Raw genomic sequence first — 25,036 nt, 5'->3', positions numbered from 1 at the left:
TGTTTGATGACTGACTCCATGCATTGACAGATCATACAATCATCTATGAAGGATTGTATACAAAGGAATTATGTATGAAAATGTGGAGGCCAGTTAGTATTAGATGAGGGATAACACCAGCAGAGCCGAAGCACCACCAAGATAAATCTTGATCAAAATGTATATAAATAATCTGGATTTATCTCCCACTTAAGACACACAAGCTCTGGCCAAAGACCGACAGACCCTAGTGGAATAGGATTGTTGCATCTTTATGTCCCATCTGGGATGAATAGGGCTAAATTATCAGGCCTATGGCACATGGCAACCAGGGCTGTATTCATTAGTCGGATTCTGTTGCAAAACGTTTAGTCTGTTGCAATCCAAAACGGAAAACGTTTGGCATCGAACATGAGTTTCTGTTGAACAAATTCAGGTAGGTTCCTCCCCGTTTCGTTCTGTTTGCTTCCGTTTGGCTCCTATAGTAAACAGACTAAACGTTTTGCAACGGAATCTGACTAATATCTGACTAGCAGGCTTCTAACCATGGTTCTAACCAGCAGAACTAAAGCGATGTCGCCTCTTGGCCACAGCGGAGCGCTGTTTAGCCATGTTTCCGAGCCCATGGCAACAACCGCGTTTCACTGAATCATTTTATCCATCATCAATTCCCATAATGCTCCGAGAGATGCCAAAATATTGAGGTTTTCTAGGTATGATGGCGCTAGGTGTTGTACACTAAAAAGAGAGTAACCTAAAACCTGGAGGGACTTTTATTAACTGCGAGGAAAAAACGGAGCGGCGAACTACTGATGTTCAAATCTAGCTGCTGAGATTCATGGAAAAAGGACACGACAGCTCCACCAGTATGGCAGCGTCAGAGCTGTACACAAAGGTAATATAACCAACGTAATCGGTATTTGCCTTGTGCGTTTATAGCGTTTCTGCAGCGCTTTCTTCAATGAGAACAAAGCAAAGAGCTTGTTTATAATCGTTCATTCGTTGATGGCGGGAATGAATGAGAGGGAAGTCTTTAAACCAAACATCGAGATTGACAGGTCACAAAGCCTCGAACAACGCACCGGAGGTGATTATCAAACCAGTGCGTGGTTTTTGGAACGTATGAAAAGCGTTTAAAGCAGCGTCCTACAGCCTGGGGCAATACACAGTACATATAAGTTGACATGCAGTAGCCTATGACTGAGTGAAGGCGTCTTCTATATTTAGCTCTCTGCTGTGTTAAAATGGGTGCAGCAGCTCAGCTGACAAAGCGCCGAGGCTATGGGTTCTGCGATTCGGCCTCTGTCTCTGCCCTTCATAGCCCCCCGCTCAGAATGACCGTCAATTTAAATATTTTATTATTCGGCTTAATGTCAGGTCTGGGTTGATGCACTTTTAAAAATACGATTTTTATTTTGGTATACATTTAGCATCGCACTGGCTAAGATGGAGAATGGTGTTTTTTGACCTAAATAAATCATGTTATTTTGTCAACCGGCAGTCGCACAGTGATGTTTGTTATTGTGTTTTATAAAGGCCGTTTATTTGATCTCGAGGCTGGGATTCGGTTTGGTTACGGAGGAGAGAGGAATGATGCTGATACCAGTGGTGACGTCACGGGCCCCGCTTACGTCACCGCGATTTGTTTAGAGATTTTGGTCCCCCTTTTTGACCATGACCATGTTCAGTATGCAAACGTAGATAGAAATATCACAAATAGAGCTGACGTTATTCCGTATTCTACAAGTCAGCCATGCATGTTTGTTTTACATCGGATATTCCTAGCTGAACGTTCCAAACTTTGCATCCAGCTGAACGAAGGTTACTTATGTACATTTATATGGATCACTCCAATATATTGGTATCACTCCGCGGCGGAGGGATACATTTGAGGTGAGGATTTACAGATTTACTCCTGTGTACACCTGTGTCACGGCTGGGGTCCGTCCCTATATATAGACCCCATTGCCGCGACACACGTTCTCTACATAATTTTTGAGGCGCCTCTAGCACCGTAGAGGATTGGAGTGATCCATGTAGCTCACATAACCGTGGTTACATACGTAACCTTCGTTATGTTTCACTATATTGGATCACTCCAATATATTGGTATACCCGTACCAGATTAGACGGTGCTAGAGGGACCTGGCCAGCCAGCGGCAAAGTCCCAGCGCGGGACCGAAACACAGGGGCCGTCAATATGGAAGGGGGTCCCGGCACAGTCCCAGAACGGGGAGGCGACGCCCAGGACCGCTGAACCAACCGCAGAGGGAGGTGCCACATTTAACCGATAGTACCTAACAACGGTGCAAGAGGAAGCCTAGCTGGCCGCAGCACAGATATCAGCGAGGGGCACTCCTGTCAGTAGAGCCAAGGACGCAGCCACACCTCGTGTTGAATGTGCCACCACAGATCCCAGCACTGGCCTGCCAGCCAGGCGGTATGCTGTCGTAATCGTGAGACAAAGAGCTGGTCTGTTGTTCTCACTGACTGTGTCCGCTCCACATAGGTAGCCAGTGTCCTCACAGTGCACTGCATGCCGGAGGGAGGTCCAGACTCCCCCGCCACTGCCGGGAGGGTTGTAAGGAGACAGGATAAAAAGGGATGTTCACATGCCTGTCTGACAGAACCTTCGGGAGGAATGAAGAACTGGGGTGGAGAGATATACAGGGTCCAGGGTCCATCCGGTAGCACTCAGAACTTACCAAAAGAGCATGGAGCTCACCCACCCTCTTCATGGAAGTAATCGGTACAAAAAAAAACACCTTCATAGAGAGGTGTTTCAGGGAGGCAGACTCCAACTGTTCGAAAGGTGGCTTTGCCAAAGCTGCCAAGACCACATCCAGATCCCAGCTTGCTGTTGAGCGGGTCCTAGCTGGACGCAGGCAACGAACCCCCTACATAAACCTGGAGACCAAGGGATGGCGCCCCACCCCGCATGGCAGGCAGATATAGCGGCCAAAGACCCTCTCAGTGTAGAGGCCGCCAAGCCCTCATCCAAGCGAGACTGCAGGTATTGGAGGACATACTGCACCCCGCATGACTCGGGCACAACCTCAATACCAGTGCACCAAGAGCAGGACAACCGCCAGCACAACTGGTATGCCGCGGTTGTAACCAGCGCCCTTGTGCTCTGCATGGTGTTCATTACACCCTCCTGTAGTCCTAACATAGTCCATTGGTGCCGTTCAGTGGCCAAGCCCACAGACTGAGGCGGTGCGGCCTCGTATGCCACAGAGTTCCGCCAACCTGAAACAGCAGGTCCGGGGAAGTTGCCAAGGTGTCCCAGACAACAGGGACAGGAGAAGGCTGAACTAGGGTCGTCTGGGCCAGTATGGGGCCACCAGAAGCAGACGATGCTCTGCCATCCTGGTCCTGTCCAGCACAGCCTGGATCAGGGGAAAAGGGGGGAATGCATAAGCTCAAGGCCTGGCCAATCGTGAGCCAGAGCTTTCAAGCCCAGAGGCCCTGGTGGCTCCGACATGGAGTACCACAGGGGGCAGTGTGCATTGTCCAGAGAGGCTAACAGGTCCACCTGCACCCTCCCGAACTTGTCCCACAGGTGCTGCACCACCTGGGGATGTAGGCTCCAGTCCCAAGGTGGCGGGCCCTCCTTCGAGAGGATCACTGACACATTTAGGATGCCAGGTACGTGTGCTACGCGTAGAGACACTAGATGTCCCTGAGCCCAGAGAAGGAGATTCCGTGTCATAATATGGAGGCGGTGGGACCTCAGTCCACCCTGATGGTTGATGGAAGCCACCACTGTGGTGTTGTCCATTCTCAACAGGACATGTCTTCCATTCAGATGTGGAAGGAAAGACTGCTGGACCAGCAGTACAGCCCGGAGCTGTAGTGTATTGATGTGCCCGCCGCACCAAGGGGTAGCCAACACCCGCTGGCCAACCTGCCCTTGATCACCCCCCACAGCCAATCTGGGAGGCGTCTGTGCTGACCAGCTCCCGGCGGCACATCCTTAGCATCTCCACCCCGTCTGAGAGAAAGGAGTGACAGCGCCACCTCAACAATACCCTGAGGCACTGTGCGGTCACCCGCAGCTGGCGGTGACGGTGACGCTTTGGGTGCAGCTGGTGGGAGTTGAACCACCGTTGAAGAGGCCGGAGATGGAGCAGGCCCAGGGGAATCAACAACAAGGCCGCCGTCAGCAAGCCCAACAGGCGTTGGCAGGTTAGGGTGGATACCACCCGCCCCTGCCGAAAGTAATCAAGGCAAGTTAAGATCGCCTGAACCCTTCTGGTGGGCAGGCTTGCTCTCATGAGGACTGAGTCCAGTTCCATACCAATGAAGGCCATCCTCTGTGTGGGCATCGGACGACTCTTGTTGTTTACAGTAATGCCCAGCCCACCGATGTGGGTCAGGAGCACGTCTCTGTCTGACAGGACCTGGGTCCTGGTCGGGGCACAATCAGCCAATCGTCCAGGTAATTAAGGATCAACAATCTTCGGTACGTGAGAAGTTGTGAAAGTGTGGGGTGCCAAGGAGAGGCCAAAGGGGAGAACCATGAATTCGTAAGCCCTCCCTTCGAAAGCGAATCGGAGGTACTCCCAATGAGCTGGGTAAACAGGAACATGGAAGTACGCATCCATCAGGTCCAGCGTCACAAACCACTGGTCCCTGGACACGGCCTGCAACACGCAGGCTGGGGACCTCATGTGGAATCTCAGTACCTTCAAGTACCCATTGAGGTTGCAGAGGTCCAGAATCGGTCAAAACCCTCCATCTCTTTTTGGGACCACAAAATAGTGGTGTAGAACCCGCCTAGCCGTTCTGATGTCTCAATCCTGCGGACAACACCCTTGTCCAGGAGTGAGGAAATCTCCAGCCGCAGGATTTTCTTTAGAGGGTCGGCCACCGCGGTGACACGAAGGCCCCTAAAGAATGGAGGCCGGCACCGGGATTGGAGTCAGTACCCCTCGAGCATTGAGGACAACCCCTATGGGGACTCCAAACACTCCTCCCACTTTGCCCTTTGAGACCGGGAGAAGCGGCCGAGACCGGGTAAGTGTATGTCAGGGGACCTGCCAGGGCCCGCCTCTCCTCTTTTTTTAAATGAATTTTAATTTTATTTCACTTTTTATTTAACCAGGTAGGCCAGTTGAGAACAAGTTCTCATTTACAACTGCGACCTGGCCAAGATAAAGCAAAGCAGTGCGACATAAACACCACAGTTACACATGGAATAAACAAACGTACAGTCAATAACACAATAGAAAAGTCTATATACAGTGTGTGCAAATGAAGTAAGATTAGGGAGGTAAGGCAGTAAATAGGCCATAGTGGCGAAATAATTACAATTTAGCAGTTAAACACTGGAGTGATAGATGTGCAGAAGATGAATGTGCAAGTAGAGATACTGGGGTGCAAAGGAGCAAAAATAATAATAATATGGGGATGAGGTAGTTGGGTGGGCTATTTACAGATGGGTTATGTACAGGTGCAATGATCTGTAAGCTGTTCTGACAGCTGATGCTTGAAGTTAGTGAGGGAGATATGAGTCTCATGCTTCTGTGTTTTTTGCAATTTGTTCCAGTCATTGGCAGCAGAGAACTGTAAGGAAAGGTGGCCAAAGTAGGAATTGGCTTTGGGGGTGTCCAGTGAAATATACCTGCTGGAGCGTGTGCTACGGGTGGGTGCTGCTATGGTGACCAGTGAGCTGAGATAAGGCGGGGCTTTACCTAGCAAAGACTTATAGATGACCTGGAGCCAGTAGGTTTGGCGAAGAATATGAAGCGAGGGCCAGCCAACGAGAGCATACAGGTCACAGTGGTGGGTAGTATATGGGGTTTTGGTGACAAAACGGATGGCACTGTGATAGACTGCATCCAGTTTGCTGAGTAGAGTGTTGGAGGCTATTTTGTAAATGACATCGCCGAAGTCAAGGATCGGTAGGATAGTCAGTTTTACGAGGGTATGTTGCGAAATAGGAAGCAGATTCTAGATTTAATTTTGGATTGCAGATGCTTAATGTGAGTCTGGAAGGAGAGTTTACAGTCTAACCAGACACCAAGGTATTTGTAGTTGTCCACATATTCTAAGTCCGAACCATCCAGAGTAGTAATGCTAGACGGGCGGGCTGCGATCGGTTGAAGAGCATGCATTATGTTTTACTTGCATTTAAGAGCAGTTGGAGGCCACGGAAGGAGAGTTGTATGGCATTGAAGCTCGTCTGGAGGTTAGTTAACACAGTGTCCAAAGAAGGGCCCCGAGCACATGGGTCCCCCAGGCACGTCCCTATGGTGGTGACGGTTGACACCATCACACCTGTCACAAAGGGATGCCATAAGCTCAGCCAAGCAAACAAGGCCACGGAGCAGGGGTCCGAAGCCCTGGGAGAGCTTATGTTGTGACCCGCTTAGAGGAATAGGATAAATTACCCAGTACCTCTGCAAAAAACGAGGAAGACTCGTGTGGGAAAACAGGCTGTTGCTTCACCTCACGCTGTGCCCCTCCCCGCTGTCGTCCCTTAGCACGAGGCAATGCGTCAGGAGAAGGACCCCACCGTCGTTCGGGTGCAGGTGGGTGGGGACGGTCCGTCTGCCTTGGACCCGGGGCGTGAGGAGGCGGCATGAACCGTCTCAGGGTGTCCCGGTCCCTACGAACCTTATCGGTCTGCTCTAGAATGTCATCAACCCTTGGGCCAACATCAGCACTGGGGTGATGGGGTGAGTGGCAAATGTGCTCTGGAGAGCAGCTGGCAGACGGGATTGGGCCAACCTAGACAAGGTTCCAGGAGGTAACCACCTGCACCATGGCCCGTCCGTTGGCACGGGCCACATCCCTCTGGAGCAGGGAAAGCAGACGAGACACCTCCCATCACTTCCCGGAGGAGCTCCAACGTCCTACGTGCCATGCTGCTGCAGGTAGGCCTGCAGCAGCATGGCCGCATTGTACCTCTGGGGGGGAGGAGTCCCGCCTTCAGTCGCGAGTTCCGCCCTGGCAGAGGCCCAGCTCTCCTGCAAGGCCTCGCGGAACTCAGCAGAGGTAGGGACAGATGGAGAGTCCTCACTGTTCACCAGTTGATGTCCAGTGCAGTGGCTACCCAAGTGAGTAGGCCTCTCGAGCCGCTGGGGGTGATGAAGCCCCGCTGGCGGCTTGTGATGGCCTGTCAGCCTGGTAGCCCCGCTCACGTGGTGAACAGTGCCAGCATCGTCCCCCAGGAACAGCCTATCACTGGCCAACAGGGAACAGCTGTCATTGCCATCGTAGCTATCAACCTCCTGACGCAGGGCATGCGCCCTCCGTTCAAGGTGGTCCCAGCGGTCTGGCTCATGCCCCATTCCAGGACTGGCAGGAGATGGGCTCTGCCTGCGGTGGCTCTGGCCACGCTTCTTTGGAGGGATACTGGGCCCAGTAGAGGGGACTAACAGCTCGCTGCCGCACCACTCCTGAGGGAGGGAGCTCATCCCCAGCCTAAGCCCCAGCCTGACCGACCCACTTGTGCATGGCCTCCAATCGCGCCAGGTGCAGGCGTCCAAACACCACACAAAACAGGCATCCAGTATGGCTCAAACTCAGGCAGTGCATACACAAGGTATGCGGATCCCCAGGGGGGATGGCACCATCACACCTGTCACAAAGGGAAGCCATAAGCTCAGCCAAGCCAACAAGGCCACGGAGCAGGCGTCCGACTCCCTGGGAGAGCCATGTCGTGACCAGCTTGGAGGAACAGGAACCCGGTGAGGGATAAATTACCCAGTACCTCTGCAAACACATGTGGGAAAAACAGGCAGACAAAAAAACAGCAACCAGGTAATGGATTTGATTTATGTGTTTTTGTGTTTTGCCAACTGCGATTTTTACCTAGATGGTTTAATATCCAAGCAGAAAACAAAAAATGATGGACTAACTCCGTTAAGGAACTCCAAAGTTAATCTCTCAACGTAGTGGCAGCCCACCACCATACTCTTACATTCTGCAGGAGAAAGAACAAGAAAACCGTGTAGGGTAATTAGCAGAGAACCCGTGTAGGGTAGTTAGCAGAGAACCTGCGCCTATAGCGCGGGGACAGCATGTTAAAACAATTCACAACACACACAAAACAAGCCAGTCGGCAAGTTGTGTAAGGTAAATACAGTTTGTGGCAGCAAGAGCCACCAATATATTAATGGATGCACACAGAGTCGTAGTGTAGAGCTAACAAAACACAAGCACGACAAACCACGGGCGGAAGATACAGATCAACCGCACGCAGCGGGTGGAGCACTCTAGGGGCTGGCCATGTGGCCATGTGGCCATGTGGCCATGTGGCCAGCTGCTCCAGGCTGCAAACAGCCAGTGAGTATACTTCCACGCAAGATATTACACTTACCAAGCGAACTTCAGAAAGTTTGTACCTCAAACCATACGGACGTCTGCCGAGAAAATGAAAGAGAACGTGTGTCGCGGCCATGGGGTCTATATATAGGGGCGTACCCCAGCCGTGACACAGGTGTAAACGGGGAGTAAATCTGTAAATCCTCACCTCGGATGTATCCCTCCGCCGCGGAGTGATACCAATGTATTGGAATGATCCAATATAGTGAAACAACGCAGCCCAAGCTCGAGACAGCTAGGCCAGGGGAATGGTGAGAGCTGAGAGATAAAGACGTATCACTGCCTGATCAAAACAGCCCAAATAGAGGGATGCAATTTGAGTTTAGTATAATTATAATAAAGAAATTAATGACAACAGCCTAGAATAACAAGACCCTACCCAACAAAGAAAATACTACTTCTTTGTTGTTGATGTTATTGTATTTGACCAACAATGTGAGGAGGATAATTCAGATGAGGGCAGAGAGTCTGGGTGTGTGAGAAAGAGAGATGAGTTGCCCATCCCCCCACTAGGCCAGCTGCTGTATTCCAAATGAACAGAGAGTGGTGTGTGTCGGTGTGGTGTGAATGACTGATACCCTGAAGTGTCCGAGTCCTCAGGGTTACTACTATGACATCCATCCACACACCAGAAGAAGGAGTGTGTGGATATATTAGAAACATATAGAAAGATTGTGTTAGACAGACCGGCAGTGTATTTCCATCTGTCTGCAGACATGACTATCCATACTTAGGATGCATTCACTGCTGCACAAATGAAGTCTTTCCATAAAAACTGAAATGTCTGTGTGCATTGCTAATGCCTTTTAGTCTAAGTGTCAAAGGGTGTGTCAAATCAGAGGTTTTCCCTGAGGGTGTGCGTGCTTTTATTTATGCGTACAGAGGTCTAGGGAACATTCTTCTTTTTGTGTCTCTAACCAATAAACGGTTAGTTCAGAAGGTCCTCCGCTGCATAAGCAACACACACACACCAGTGTTTCCCACAAGTACATAGATTAGCCAGCCAAATAGAAAAGGTAGCCAGCCAGGCGCCCCTGGTTCGGGGGTGCTTGCCCCCAAGGGTTCCAGGAGCTCTATTCTGGTGTTCTCTCGTACATTCTAATACCAGGATTCCATCTGAAATGCACAGCGAAATTATGAAATACTTTATCGAGTTTACCTCCCAGATTGGAAACATTTGTTGTGATATTGTGTAGAGAGAAATGTAGATTTTTGGGTGTAGTTACCCTTTAATTTAAGTGCACACCTAGGAAGAGGCTGTTGTTTAGCTGTACATGTAATGGGAGTTTGCGAAACAAATACCCACTGGATTGATACAAATAATCATGTCATCATTCTGCCAGGTAGGCATAGGCTACTTTGTAGTTAACATTTAATTGAGAAGGTTTTTGGAAAAGCCTTTCCATCAACCAGAAGACTGTTCTCATTAACAGCATCACTAAAGGCTATGCAAAGTGGTAGATGCACGCACCGCACACTCACAGACCGGAGCATTCTCTTTCCCTCTTCAGAAAGTTGCAGGAAATAGGAATCACTGATGCCTTCTGTTCATGTCTTAAGATAAACTTGGGCATATTATGAATTTAATATTTATTTAGTTGATTCCCTACTAAGGTCAATACATTTTTTAATATTGTTGAATTCTGTTTTAATGCCTGGATTCCATGAGGGCCCTAATTATCATATGTGGATCAGAATGAGGCTCACCACTACCTGTTGTTCCTGCAGTGATTCACCATCTTCATTGAATGTTTTCATCATTTATCTGAAGATAATCAAACAGCTTAGGCCTACTGTAGCCTATACAGTGTCTTCAGAAAGTATTCATACCCCTAGACTTATTCCACAATAGTTTGTGTTACAGCCTGAATTCAAAATGGATTAAACAGATTTTTTTCTCTCACACATCTACACATAATACCCCATAATGACAAAGTGAAAACAGATTATTTTTTTGTTGACATTTTTGCTAATTTATTGAAAATGAAATATAGAAATATCTCATTTACATAAGTATTCACACCCCTGCGTCAATACTTTGTTGAAGCACCTTTGGCAGCGATTGCATCTGAGTCTTTCTGGGTAAATCTCTAAGAGCTTTCCACACCTGGATTGTTAAACATTTGCACAATATTCTTTCCAAAATTCTTCAAGCTCTGTGAAATTGGTTGTTGATCAACCATTTTCAGGTCTTGCCATAGATTTTCAAGTAGATTTATGTCAAAACTGTAACTCGACCACTCAGGAACATTCACTGTCTTCTAAGCAACTCCAGTGTATATTTGGCCTTGTGTTTTAGGTTATTGTCCTGCTGAAGGGTGAATTCACCCTCCAGTGTCTAGTGGAAAGCAGACTGAATCAGGTTTTCCTTTAGGATTTTTCCTGTGCTTAGCTCCATTTACATTTATTTTTTATTCTGAAAAAGTTCCCAGTCCTTAACAATTACATGTATACCCATAACATGATGCAGCCAAGACTGTGCAAGAAAATATGGAGAATGGTACTCGGTAATGTGTTGTAATGTTTGGGCAAATCCAATACACTTTGTATTCAGGACAAAAAGTGAATAGCTTTATTTTCAGTATTACTTTAGTGCCTTGTTACAAACAGGATGCATGTTTTGAAATATGTTTTATTCTGTACAGGCTTCCTTTTTTCACTCTGTCAATTAGGTTAGTATTGTGGAGTAACTACAATGTTGTTGATCCATCCTAACTTTTCTGCTATCACAGCCATTAAACTCTGTACCTGCTTTAAAGTCACCATTGGCCTCATTGTGAAATCCCTGAGCGGTTTCCTTCCTCTCCGACAACTGAGTTAGGAAGGACGTCTGTATCTTTTTAGTAAGTGGGTGTATTGATACACCATCCAAAGTGTAATTATTAACTTCACCATGCTCAAAGGGATATTCAATGTCTGCTTTTTTAAACTTTTACCCATCTACAGTTGAAGTCGGAAGTTTGCATACACTTAGGTTGGAGTCATTAAAGCTCGTTTTTCAACCACTCCACAAATTTCTTGTTAACAAACTATAGTTTTGGCAAGTCGGTTAGGACATCTACTTTGTGCATGACACAAGTAATTTTTCCAACAATTGTTTACAGACGGATTATTTCACTTATAATTCACTGTATCACAATTCCAGTGGGTCAGAAGTTTACATACACTAAGTTGACTGTGCCTTTAAACAGCTTGGATAATTCCAGAGAATGATGTCATGGCTTTAAAAGCTTCTGATAGGCTAATTGACATCATTTGAGTCAATTGAGGTGTACCTGTGGATGTATTTCAAGGCCTACCTTCAAACTCAGTGCATCTTTGCTTGACATCATGGGAAAATCAAAAGAAATCAGCCAAGACCTCAGAAAAGCAATTGTAGACCTCCACAAGTCTGGTTCATCCTTGGGAGCAATTTCCAAACGCCTGAATGTAACAGTGTAGCTTCCGTCCCTCTCCTCGCCCTTACCTGGACTTGAACCAGGGACCCTCTGCACACATAGACAACAGCCACCCCCGAAGCATCGTTACCCATTGCAGAGCAAGGGAAACAACTACTTCAAGGTCTCAGAGCGAGTGACGTCACCGATTGAACCGCTATTAGCACACACCCTGCTAACTAGCTAGCCATTTCACACCGGTTATATTCACCCCCCTTTTGACCTCCTTTTCCGCAGTAACCAGTAATCCGGGTCAACAGCATCAATGTAACAGTATAGCTTCCGTCCCTCTCCTCGCCCCTACCTGGGCTCGAACCAGGGACCCTCTGCACACATCGACAACAGCCACCCTTGAAGCATCGTTACCCATCGCTCCACAAAGGCCGCGGCCATTGCAGAGCAAAGGAAAACAACTACTTCAAGGTCTCAGAGCAAGTGACGTCACCAATTGAAACGCTATTAGCACGCACCCCGCTAACTAGCTAGCCATTTCACACCGGTTACATGAAGGTACCACGTTCATCTGTACAAACAATAGTACGCAAGTATAAACACCATGGGACCACGCAGCCGTCATACCGCTCAGGAAGGAGACGCGTTCTGTCTCCTAGAGATGAACGTACTTTGGTGCGATAAGTGAAAATCAATCCCAGAACAACAGCAAAGGACTTTGTGAAGATTCTGGAGGAAATGGGTACAAAATATCTATATCCACAGTAAAAACGAGTCCTATAGCGACACAACCTGAAAGGCCGCTCAGCAAGGAAGAAGCCACTGCTCCAAAACCGCCATAAAAAAGACAGACTACGGTTTGCAACTGCACATGGGGACAAAGATCATACTTTTTGGAGAAATGTCCTCTGGTCTGATCAAACAAAAATAGAACTGTTTGGCCATAATAACCATCGTTATGTTTGGAGGAAAAAGGGGGCGGCTTGCAAGCCGAAGAACACCATCCCAACCGTGAAGTACGGGGATGGCAGCATCATGCTGTGGGGGTGCTTTGCTGCAGGAGAGACTGGTGCACTTCCAAAATAGATGGCATCATGGGGAAAGGAAAATTTTGTGGATATATTTAAGCAACATCTCAAGACATTAGTCAGGAAGTTAAAGCTTGGTTGCAAATGGGTCTTCCAAATGGACAATGACCCCAAGCATACTTCCAAAGTTGTGGCAAAATGTCTTAAGGACAACAAAGTCAAGGTATTGGAGTGGCCATCACAAAGCCCTGACCTCAATCCTATAGAAAATTTGTGGGCAGAACTGAAAAAGCGTGTGCGAGCAAGGAGGCCTACAAACCTGACTCAGTTACACCAGCTCTGTCAGGAGGAATGGGCCAAAATTCACCCAACTTATTGTGGGAAGCTTGTGGAAGGCTACCTGAAACGTTTGACCCAAGTTAAACAATTTAAAGGCAATGCTACCAAATACTAATTTAGTGTATGTAAACTTCTGACCCACTGGGAATGTGATAAAAGAAATAAAAGCTGAAATAAATCATTCTCTCTACTATTATTCTGACATTTCACATTCTTAAATTAAAGTGGTGATCCTAACTGACCTAAAACAGGTAATCATTACTAGGATTAAATGTCAGGAATTGTGAAAAACTGAGTTTAAATGTATTTGGCTAAGGTGTATGTAAACTTCTGACTTCAACTGTATCAATAGGTGCCCTTCTTTGTGAGGCATTGGAAAACCTCCCTGGTCTTTGTGGTTGAATCTGTGTTTTGAAATTCACTGCTCAACTGAGGGACCTTACAGATAATTGTGTATGTGGGGTATAGATATGAGGTAGTCATTCAAAAATCATGTTAAACACTTATTGCACAGAGTGAGTCCATGCAACTTATTATGTGACAAGTTAAGCACTTTTTTTTTGTCCTGAACTTTTATATAGGCTAGCCATAACAAAGTGGTTGACTACTTATTGACAGCTGTTTCATTTTTAATTAATTAGTAAAAAAGTCCCCCAAAAATACTCCACTTTGACATTATGGGGCATTGTGTGTAGGCCAGTGCAAAACATCTAAACTTAATTCATTTTAAATTGAGGCTGTAACACAAAAAAATGTGGGAAAAGTCCAGGGGTGTGAATACTTTCCGAAGGCACTATACAAGTTAGGGAGCCAAATGAACGGCTCTCTCACCGATGCGATTCGGTATGCTACACTGACTGACGAGAGTCACTCTCTTTAGCGTCACTGTCTGGTATCGTTACCATGTACAATACATGGGACGTGCGAATTCACTAGCGTCATGCTTTCTCCCTCCTCCATGTAAAGAAATCTGACTGCAACCAACCACAGCACTCATACACTGTACCGGCAGGCGGGACAGACAGCAGACTGCGTTTCCTTGTCATCATTCGCTTTGAGACTGACAGGCACATCAGGCTAGCAAATGGAAACTTTAAATGAAAAGTAGCCTAGTTAATATGAAGTGCAAAAAGTAGCCGGCAGAAAATGAGTCTGTAATCGGCTGATTAGCCGACTGCTGGCGCGAATGGAAAACACTGCGCGCACACACACAGGGTGGTATTGTAAACTAGGTTTGTCTCCTGTCTGCTCCGGCCGTGGGAGGGTCAGAGGACCCAATATTCTAGAGGGAAGCTGAAGGAGGGAGAGAGGAGAAAGAAGGCAGGTAAAGGTACATTGAAGAAACGCATAGCTCAGTAATTGGGAAATGTAGGGATCAAATCCACAACCCAGCTGTTGCCAGTACCAATAACTATAATTCTGCTGTTGCCAGCACCAATAACTATAATTCTGCTGTTGCCAGCACCAATAACTATAATTCTGCTGTTGCCAGTACCAATAGCTATAATTCTGCTGTTGCCAGTACCAATAACTATAATTCTGCTGTTGCCAGCACCAATAACTATAATTCTGCTGTTGCCAGTACCAATAGCTATAATTCTGCTGTTGCCAGCACCAATAACTATAATTCTGCTGTTGCCAGCACCAATAACTATAATTCTGCTGTTGCCAGCACCAATAACTATAATTCTGCTGTTGCCAGCACCAATAACTATAATTCTGCTGTTGCCAGTACCAATAACTATAATTCTGCTGTTGCCAGTACCAATAACTATAATTCTGCTGTTTCCAGCACCAATAACTATAATTCTGCTGTTGCCAGTACCAATAGCTATAATTCAGCTGTTGCCAGTACCAATAACTATATTTCTGCTGTTGCCAGCACCAATAACTATAATTCTGCTGTTGCCAGCACCAATAACTATAATTCTGCTGTTGCCAGCACCAATAACTATAATTCTGCTGTTGCCAGTACCAATAACTATAATTCTGCTGTTGCCAGCACCAATAACTATAATTCTGCTGTTGCCAGCACCAATAACTATAATTCTGCTGTTGCCAGCACCAATAACTATAATTCTGCTGTTGCCAGCACCAATAACTATAATTCTGCTGTTGCCAGCACCAATAACTATAATTCTGCTGTTGCCAGGACCAATAACTATAATTCTGCTGTTGCCAGGACCAATAACTATAATTCTGCTGTTGCCAGTACCAATAACTATAATTCTGCTGTTGCCAGCACCAGTAACTATAATTCTGCTGTTGCCAGCACCAATAACTATAATTCTGCTGTTGCCAGTACCAATAACTATAATTCTGCTGTTGCCAGTACCAATAACTATAATTCTGCTGTTGCCAGTACCAATAACTATAATTCTGCTGTTGCCAGTACCAATAACTATAATTCTGCTGTTGCCAGTACCAATAACTATAATTCTGCTGTTGCCAGTACCAATAACTATAATTCTGCTGTTGCCAGTACCAATAACTATAATTCTGCTGTTGCCAGTACCAATAACTATAATTCTGCTGTTGCCAGCACCAATAACTATAATTCTGCTGTTGCCAGTACCAATAGCTATAATTCTGCTGTTGCCAGCACCAATAACTATAATTCTGCTGTTGCCAGTACCAATAACTATAATTCTGCTGTTGCCAGCACCAATAACTATAATTCTGCTGTTGCCAGTACCAATAACTATAATTCTGCTGTTGCCAGTACCAATAACTATAATTCTGCTGTTGCCAGCACCAATAACTATAATTCTGCTGTTGCCAGCACCAATAACTATAATTCTGCTGTTGCCAGCACCAATAACTATAATTCTGCTGTTGCCAGCACCAATAGCTATAATTCTGCTGTTGCCAGTACCAATAACTATAATTCTGCTGTTGCCAGTACCAATAACTATAATTCTGCTGTTGCCAGCACCAATAACTATAATTCTGCTGTTGCCAGTACCAATAACTATAATTCTGCTGTTGCCAGCACCAATAACTATAATTCTGCTGTTGCCAGCACCAATAACTATAATTCTGCTGTTGCCAGTACCAATAACTATAATTCTGCTGTTGCCAGCACCAATAACTATAATTCTGCTGTTGCCAGCACCAATTACTATAATTCTGCTGTTGCCAGTACCAATAACTATAATTCTGCTGTTGCCAGTACCAATTACTATAATTCTGCTGTTGCCAGTACCAATTACTATAATTCTGCTGTTGCCAGTACCAATTACTATAATTCTGCTGTTGCCAGCACCAATAACTATAATTCTGCTGTTGCCAGTACCAATAGCTATAATTCTGCTGTTGCCAGCACCAATAACTATAATTCTGCTGTTGCCAGCGCCAATAACTATAATTCTGCTGTTGCCAGCGCCAATAACTATAATTCTGCTGTTGCCAGCGCCAATAACTATAATTCTGCTGTTGCCAGCGCCAATAACTATAATTCTGCTGTTGCCAGCACCAATAGCTATAATTCTGCTGTTGCCAGCACCAATAGCTATAATTCTGCTGTTGCCAGTACCAATAACTATAATTCTGCTGTTGCCAGCACCAATAACTATAATTCTGCTGTTGCCAGTACCAATAACTATAATTCTGCTGTTTCCAGTACCAATAACTATAATTCTGCTGTTTCCAGCACCAATAACTATAATTCTGCTGTTGCCAGTACCAATAACTATAATTCTGCTGTTGCCAGTACCAATAACTATAATTCTGCTGTTGCCAGCACCAATAACTATAATTCTGCTGTTGCCAGCACCAATAACTATAATTCTGCTGTTGCCAGCACCAATAACTATAATTCTGCTGTTGCCAGCACCAATAACTATAATTCTGCTGTTGCCAGTACCAATAACTATAATTCTGCTGTTTCCAGCACCAATAACTATAATTCTGCTGTTGCCAGCACCAATAACTATAATTCTGCTGTTGCCAGTACCAATAACTATAATTCTGCTGTTTCCAGCACCAATAACTATAATTCTGCTGTTGCCAGTACCAATAACTATAATTCTGCTGTTGCCAGCACCAATAACTATAATTCTGCTGTTGCCAGCACCAATAACTATAATTCTGCTGTTGCCAGTACCAATAACTATAATTCTGCTGTTGCCAGCACCAATAACTATAATTCTGCTGTTGCCAGGACCAATAACTATAATTCTGCTGTGTCCAGCACCAATAACTATAATTCTGCTGTGTCCAGCACCAATAACTATAATTCTGCTGTTGCCAGCACCAATAACTATAATTCTGCTGTGTCCAGCACCAATAACTATAATTCTGCTGTTGCCAGCACCAATAGCTATAATTCTGCTGTTGCCAGTACCAATAACTATAATTCTGCTGTGTCCAGCACCAATAACTATAATTCTGCTGTGTCCAGCACCAATAACTATAATTCTGCTGTTGCCAGTACCAATAACTATAATTCTGCTGTGTCCAGCACCAATAACTATAATTCTGCTGTTGCCAGCACCAATAACTATAATTCTGCTGTTGCCAGTACCAATAACTATAATTCTGCTGTTGCCAGCACCAATAACTATAATTCTGCTGTTGCCAGTACCAATAACTATAATTCTGCTGTTGCCAGCACCAATAACTATAATTCTGCTGTTGCCAGTACCAATAACTATAATTCTGCTGTTGCCAGCACCAATAACTATAATTCTGCTGTTGCCAGTACCAATAACTATAATTCTGCTGTTGCCAGTACCAATAACTATAATTCTGCTGTTGCCAGCACCAATAACTATAATTCTGCTGTTGCCAGCACCAATAACTATAATTCTGCTGTTGCCAGCACCAATAACTATAATTCTGCTGTTGCCAGCACCAATAGCTATAATTCTGCTGTTGCCAGCACCAAACCCACAACTCAAAGGGTTAAGTTTAGGTCTAGCTTACAGCGTGACGTTACTCTGTTGGAATGAATGTCAGCTCATTCTTTCTCACTATAGAAAAATGTCTTGTCATTTTAATGCTGTCAAAATGACGTCTCTGCTGTCACAGGTTAGTGAACAGAGTGTATCTAATCAGTCAGGTCTAGCCTAAAGGGCATTAGGGAGAGCACAGTCATTTAGTAGCTCAGAGAAGAATACAGCATCTCTCGGCTCAAAGCTAAACACACTTTCCTCATGCTACTGATCAGGTCAGCTAGTAAGACAAACTGCTGGACCATTTCATAATTGTGTGTCTGTGTTTTCCTCGGACGCTGATACGGGACATGTGCATTAGATTACCACGGTAACTCTGTTATGGTAATTGAGCGGAGAAGTCGTGTCCACAGTGCTATCTACATGACATCCTGCTGCTCCACACACACACACACACACACACACACACACACACACACAGACACAGACAGGTAAACACGCCTTGTTCTGTAGTGTGTGTGTGTGTGTAACTTTCTGGGCACAGTGTTTGGAGCAGTAGTAAGGGGCCAAAGACTTAGTAAGGGGCCAAAGACTTAGTAAGGGGCCAAAGGCTTAGTAAGGGGCCAAAGGCTTAGTAAGGGGCCAAAGGCTTAGGTAGTTTTGTGGTTGAGGAGACTCTTATAGCTTTAGTTAGCTTGTGTGTGTGTGTGTGTGTGTGTGTGTGTGTGTGTGTGTGTGTGTGTGTGTGTGTGTGTGTGTGTGTGTGTGTGTGTGTGTGTGTGTGTGTGTGTGTGTGTGTGTGTGTGTGTGTGTGTGTGTGTGTGTGTGTGTGTGTGTGTGTGTGTGTGTGTGTGTGTGTGTGTGTGTGTGTGTGAGAGGGAGTGTGTGTAGAGCTGGGCTTTATGGACCAAAATCCATATCATGATAAATTGACTAAATTATCAACAGAACGATAAGTTTATAACATTATGTGCACCACAGTTAATTAAAAAAATATTTCCCTTAACTACTATTAGCAAATGTATTTAATTTCAAACTTCACACTTCTCTAGTAGGGTGCTATAGGTTATTTATCATAATGAACAATATCAGCCAAATGTCCACAATAAGTGGTTGGTTTGGTCGGTGTGGATAATTTTTGGTTCTTCGTCCCAGCTCGTGTGTGTGTTTGAGCGAGTTTTTGTCTCTCTCCGTTCTCATGTGACTGAGGGGTGGTAGTCTGGGCTGGGAGGGCGGGAGCTGGGCTGTTTGACTGAAATCTGGGTCGTCCAATGATAGGGTTGGACCAGAGAAAAGTAGAAGGCAGAGGGAGAGAGACAGAGTCCTGATCGCTGTCAGACACAATGGGAATATTTCATCTGTCCGCAACACTATAACCATCACTCTAATCGATTCACCTCCCTCCGCTGGCCAGGTGTGTGTGTGTGGGGCCGGGAGGTGAAGAGGAGGGGGCAAAGTTTAAGATAAGCCTCTGGGATCTGCTGAGGCGTGAAGATGAACGAGAATCAGGAGTTGGATTATATGTTTGTCAAAGTAAGTTCATTTCCTTTCACTTGGCTTGGCTTTGGTTGTTTTATTTCTCTATTGTGTTGTAGTAGAACGTTTCAGGCCTGTGTGTGAGAGCGTGGCCTGTCCAGTAGCTGTGTGAGTTGGAGACAACATGGAGGTCAGACACACCCTGGTCTGCACTGATCTGGTGTCCTAACTAGTGTCCTAACTCCCCTGTCTCTCCTGTATCAGGAAGGGTTGTTCGTCTGTTGAAGGCTGCATCCTAAATGGAACCCTGTATGGCACCCAAAGGGCTCTGGTCAAAAGTAGTGTACTTTATAAGGAATAGGGTGCCATTTGGGATGCTCCCACCGTGAGTGTTCCAGTAGGCCTTGGTACTTCAGCCAACACAGGAACAACAGAGGGCTGCCCAACAAGACTGTTTCACACAGTTAGGAGCACAGTTAGGAGCACTATCTAGATTATCATACCTACATACCTTCCTTCTGTCATACCCCGTTATACGCTATTATACAATGGGAATTCTCTACTGTACTGTCGTAGTCAGGGCTACTGTAGTGTTGTAGTCAGGGCTACTGTAGTGTTGTAGTCAGGGCTACTGTACTGTTGTAGTCAGGGCTACTGTACTGTTGTAGTCAGGGCTACTGTACTGTTGTAGTCAGGGCTACTGTGCTGTTGTAGTCAGGGCTACTGTACTGTTGTAGTCAGGGCTACTGTACTGTTGTAGTCAGGGCTACTGTACTGTTGTAGTCAGGGCTACTGTACTGTTGTAGTCAGGGCTACTGTACTGTTGTAGTCAGGGCTACTGTACTGTTGTAGTCAGGGCTACTGTACTGTTGTAGTCAGGGCTACTGTGCTGTTGTAGTCAGGGCTACTGTGCTGTTGTAGTCAGGGCTACTGTGCTGTTGTAGTCAGGGCTACTGTACTGTTGTAGTCAGGGCTACTGTACTGTTGTAGTCAGGGCTACTGTACTGTTGTAGTCAGGGCTACTGTACTATCATACTGTACTCCTGTTTGCTAAATGTCTGCATGGTAACTAATGGGATTAGACAGAAGTTACTGTAAGACACTCTGATATGGGTTGACACTGTTGGTATGGAGAGGAGAGAGGCCGGGGGGATGGAGAGTGGAAGGGGGGATGGAGAGAGGCCGGGGGGATGGAGAGAGGCCGGGGGGATGGAGAGAGGCCGGGGGGATGGAGAGAGGAAGGGGGGGTGGAGAGAGGCCGGGGGGATGGAGAGAGGCCGGGGGGATGGAGAGCCCGGGGGGATGGAGAGAGGAAGGGGGGATGGAGAGAGGAAGGGGGGATGGAGAGGCCGGGGGGATGGCGAGAGGATGGAGAGGCCGGGGGGATGGAGAGGCCGGGGGGATGGAGAGAGGAAGGGGGGATGGAGAGAGGCCCGGGGGATGGAGAGAGCGAGGGAGGGGGTAATGAGATGGGGAGGGAAAGAGGGCGAACGAGCGCTCAAGGTAGTGTTTCCCAGGAAATCAGGGATTTTCATCAACATCGGTTTTCCCCAAGTTTCCTACATCTGCCCCTCTCCCTCCTCTCCTCCTCTTCCTCCTGTATCTCTGATGAGGTGTGTACTGGGGAGCGTTAAACCAAAGATGTTTTAGCAACTCTGTGGTTAAACAGAAAAGCAGCAGTTTCTCACATGAGGCTCTGTCATGTGATGAACCGGGTCATGTGATGAGGGGGCCGCAGTTACCGCGAGATTAGTTCTACTGCTCACACAGTGTTGACTAGACTAATCACACACACACACACACACACACACACACACACACACACACACACACACACACACACACACACACACACACACACACACACACACACACACACACACACACACACACACACAGAGGGCAGGGCTCTATTCAGGATGAAGAAATGATAGTTTAATTGAGCAGAAACTGCTTCTGTGGAAGAATGAAGAGATTGAAGAACATTATGAACTGGGTGGTTTGAGCTCTGAATTCTGATTGGCTGACAACTGTGGTATATCAGACCCTATACCATGTGTATGACAAAACCATTTATTTTTACTGCTCTAATTACGTTGGTAACCAGTTTATAATAACAATAAGGCACCTCGGGGGTTTGTAGTATATGGCCAATATACCACGGCTAAGGGCTGTGTCCTGGCACTCTGCGTTGTGTCGTGATTAAAAACAGTCCTGAGCCGTGGTATATTGGCCATATACCACAACTCCTCGGGCCTTATAGCTTAATTATAATTGGGTTGGCTCATAGGGCCATTGATGCTCTCCATTTTAGCAGAGAGAGTCCTGGCCAGGGGGTGTAGGCTGTATTTACTGCTGCTCTACAGCCCTTCAGTGTTTCATCCTCCCCCTCAGCAGCAGTGAAGACACCAGGCCTGCAGGGTGAGGGCCGGCTGCAGTTCAACTCTCCTCATCCTCCTCCTCTCCTCCATCTGCAGTCACAGTCAGTGATCTGTAATGCTGAGTTGTGAAAGCTACATGGTGGATGTCTGGCCTGTCCTGCTTTGTCAGATCAGGAGAAATGAAGGACAGAGGAAGAGTGAACAAGAGGGGAGAAGGAGAGGAGGTGAAAGAGAGGGAGAGATCTGACTGATGAAGTGAAAGTTCAGACTTAGAGGGTTAATCTGCTTCTAATAATCCTGTTGGCTGTGAACAAATCTATTAACACTTCTGCTGTTACTTTCCCCCCTCCTGCCCCCCCCCCCCGCCCTCCAGTCCTCTTCCCCCCTCCAGTCCTCTTCCCCCCTCCAGTCCTCTCTTTCCCCCCTCCTGTCCTCTCTTTCCCCCCCTCCTGTCCTCTTTACACCCTCCTGTCCTCTCTTTCCCCCCTCCTGTCCTCTCTTTCCCCCCTCCTGTCCTCTTTTCCCCCCTCCTGTCCTCTCTTTCCCCCCTCCTGTCCTCTTTCCCCCCTCCTGTCCTCTTTCCCCCCTCCTGTCCTCTCTTTCCCCCCTCCTGTCCTCTCTTTCCCCCCTCCTGTCCTCTCTTTCCCCCCTCCTGTCCTCTCTTTCCCCCCTCCTGTCCTCTCTTTACCCCCTCCTGTCCTCTCTTTACCCCCTCCTGTCCTCTCTTTACCGCCTCCTGTCCTCTCTTTACCCCCTCCTGTCCTCTCTTTACCCCCTCCTGTCCTCTTTTCCCCCCTCCTGTCCTCTCCCCCCCTGTCCTCTCTCCCCCCTCCTCTCTTCCCCCTCCTGCCCCCCCCCCCGTCCTCTCCTCTTCCCCCCTCCTGTCCTCTCTTCTCTCCCCCTCCTCTTCTGTCCTCCCACTCATCACTGCTTCTTTCTAAACCCACTGATATGACCTCTTGCAACTGAGTTGAACCTTTCACTATCTCGCCTGAGGCCTTACCTCCTAACTCCTAGCCTTTTGTTCCTATATAATATCCTAGTTCCTCCCCTAAATCTCTTCCCCTAATTTCTGGGTCTGCCTCACTAGCTCCTAGCCCCTAGTACACTGTACCAGTAGCATCTCTCAGAGCCTTTCAGTATTCACTGCTGTGAGGACTGGTATAACCAATAAGTGTGTGTGTGTGTGTGTGTGTGTGTGTGTGTGTGTGTGTGTGTGTGTGTGTGTGTGTGTGTGTGTGTGTGTGTGTGTGTGTGTGTGTGTGTGTGTGTGTGTGTGTGTGTGTGTGTGTGTGTGTGTGTGTGTGTGTGTGTGTGTGTGTGTGTGTGTGTGTGTGTGTGTGTGTGTGTGTGTGTGAGAGAGAGTGAGTGGAGGTGTAGTTCTCTGTGTAAGGATTAGATTAGAGGTAAATCCAGAGTTAATCCAGTGTTGATCTTTAGTCTCTTAGTCAGTCCTGGATTAATGGGCCGACCTGAGTCGCTACTGGCCTTTCCCTGCTACCAAACACGTATACACTACTCTAATAGAACTAACCACTGGCGTGGGAGCTAGCCTATAGGTTAGACCTATAGGTTCAACTCCCAGGTCAGAAGGTTGCTGGTTGCTTTGGGCCCCTGAGGAACGCACTGAACTACTAAACCTTTCCAGGAGTAGGCCTGCAGTGTGGAACGGTTTGTCAGGTTCATATAGAACGCTTGCCTCAGGGATATGTTAGCTCTACAGTAGCCCACTGAGCTAAAGCCTCAAGCAAGGTTACATCACACTCTGCTGCTTGCTGCGGACCCCTCTGTCCTCTCACTTACATCTCTGCAGCTCCTCCTCTCCCACTCTGATCAGCTGCTCCAGGTCATAAGCCAGGCAAGCAGAGGGTGTGATGAGAAACGCCTTCACTCTGAGTCATGAGGGCTGATGTCACAAGGGGGATAATCTCCCCTTCTCTTCCTGCATCTTGCTCCTTATCCCTCTCCTCCCCTGTATAGTTGACCAGTCTAGCTGACCCCCACTAGCACCATGTGGCAGACAGGGTCCCTCTGACTCCTCTCTGTCTGTGTCTGTGTCTGTGTGTGCTTGGGGTAGAGTTGTACCCTTCATCTGTCCTTTACTGTAACCCTGGGGATCTGTCTATAAATATGACTCAATCCCACCGCCCCCCCCCCCCCCCCCTCTCCTCACAATGTGGACTAGGAAATGGTTTACACGCTTCATTGCTGCAGAAAGTGTGTGTGTGATTAGGAGGATCAGGAAGTGTGCTCAGCGGTGTATGGTGGTGTCACAGTGGGCGTGATGCTACTCAGTGAGGTGTGTGTGTGTGAGGCTATTTTTACCTCCACCCTCCCATCTCTTTCTCACTCTCTCCATCTCTCTCACTCATTCTCTCACTCCTCCTTTCCATTGCTAGGAGCTGGGCTGTGAACCGCTCTCCTCCAGGGAGGAACATGAGAGAGACAGAACAGCCTCAGTAACCCTGCTATAGGATGACTGGTTCTGTGTTCTGTCGAGTCAGCACTTTTCTCTGCTGACCTCTATATATATACACACACACACACACACACACACACACACACACACACACACACACACACACACACACTGCTCTGACCTTTCAGTGTTAAACACTGGTGTGAAAGATTCATTTAAATTGGTTGTGGAGCATCACAAGAATACCTTACCCATTACATAGTGATGAACCATGATGACATGACGACCACGTAGGTCTGAATATGTACAAAACCTACTAGGATGGTGATTATTGTCTGTCTGTGTGAGTCTGTGGCTATGAGCTAGATCATTAGACTTTTCCACAGAATGTTCCTGGAAGGTTGGCTGAGGGTTGCTGGAAGGTTAGGGTGAGTCATGAGGATATGAGAGCATCCGATTCGAGTGCCGACACACTCGCTCACACACACACACACACACACACACACACACACACACACACACACACACACACACACACACACACACACACACACACACACACACACACACACAACACACACTGAAGCTTGGTTTCAGTCTTCATGTAAATCCTTCCTACCAATGAGATTGTGTGTGTCTCTGAAAGGTCTGTGTATACAGGTCTGCTGGTGGTAATAATGGACCAGGATAAACCAGGATAATCTTCGTGTAGCGCTGATCATCATTGAGCTGCTTAGTGAGATGTAAAGATTACTGATTGGCCATCTGATAGGCCATCTGTTTGACCTTTCTAATG

The 25,036-nt window shown here is 46.8% G+C and overlaps 1 protein-coding gene across 6 annotated transcripts in view; it reads left to right on the top strand.

Annotated features, from left to right (window-relative positions):
- Window positions 1–601: 601 nt before the first annotated feature.
- The window catches only part of myo5aa (myosin VAa), a 107,412-nt gene continuing 82,977 nt past the window's right edge, over window positions 602–25,036 (top strand). For 3 of the 6 annotated variants that reach the window (XM_071401073.1, XM_071401071.1, XM_071401072.1), the window contains exon 1: window positions 603–874. In XM_071401073.1, coding sequence (XP_071257174.1) covers window positions 818–874 — 57 coding nt within the window. In that variant the 5' untranslated portion in view covers window positions 603–817. Of the gene's footprint in view, window positions 875–19,301; window positions 19,498–25,036 lie in introns of those variants that run through there. The other 3 variants (XM_071401068.1, XM_071401070.1, XM_071401074.1) reach the window with 3 other exon arrangements.

This window comes from Salvelinus alpinus, chromosome 5 (assembly GCF_045679555.1).
Source record: "Salvelinus alpinus chromosome 5, SLU_Salpinus.1, whole genome shotgun sequence".
Classification (NCBI taxonomy): domain Eukaryota; kingdom Metazoa; phylum Chordata; class Actinopteri; order Salmoniformes; family Salmonidae; genus Salvelinus; species Salvelinus alpinus.
The sequence above is the reverse complement of the archived record's forward strand: the minus strand, read 5'-3'. Positions and strand labels throughout refer to the sequence as shown.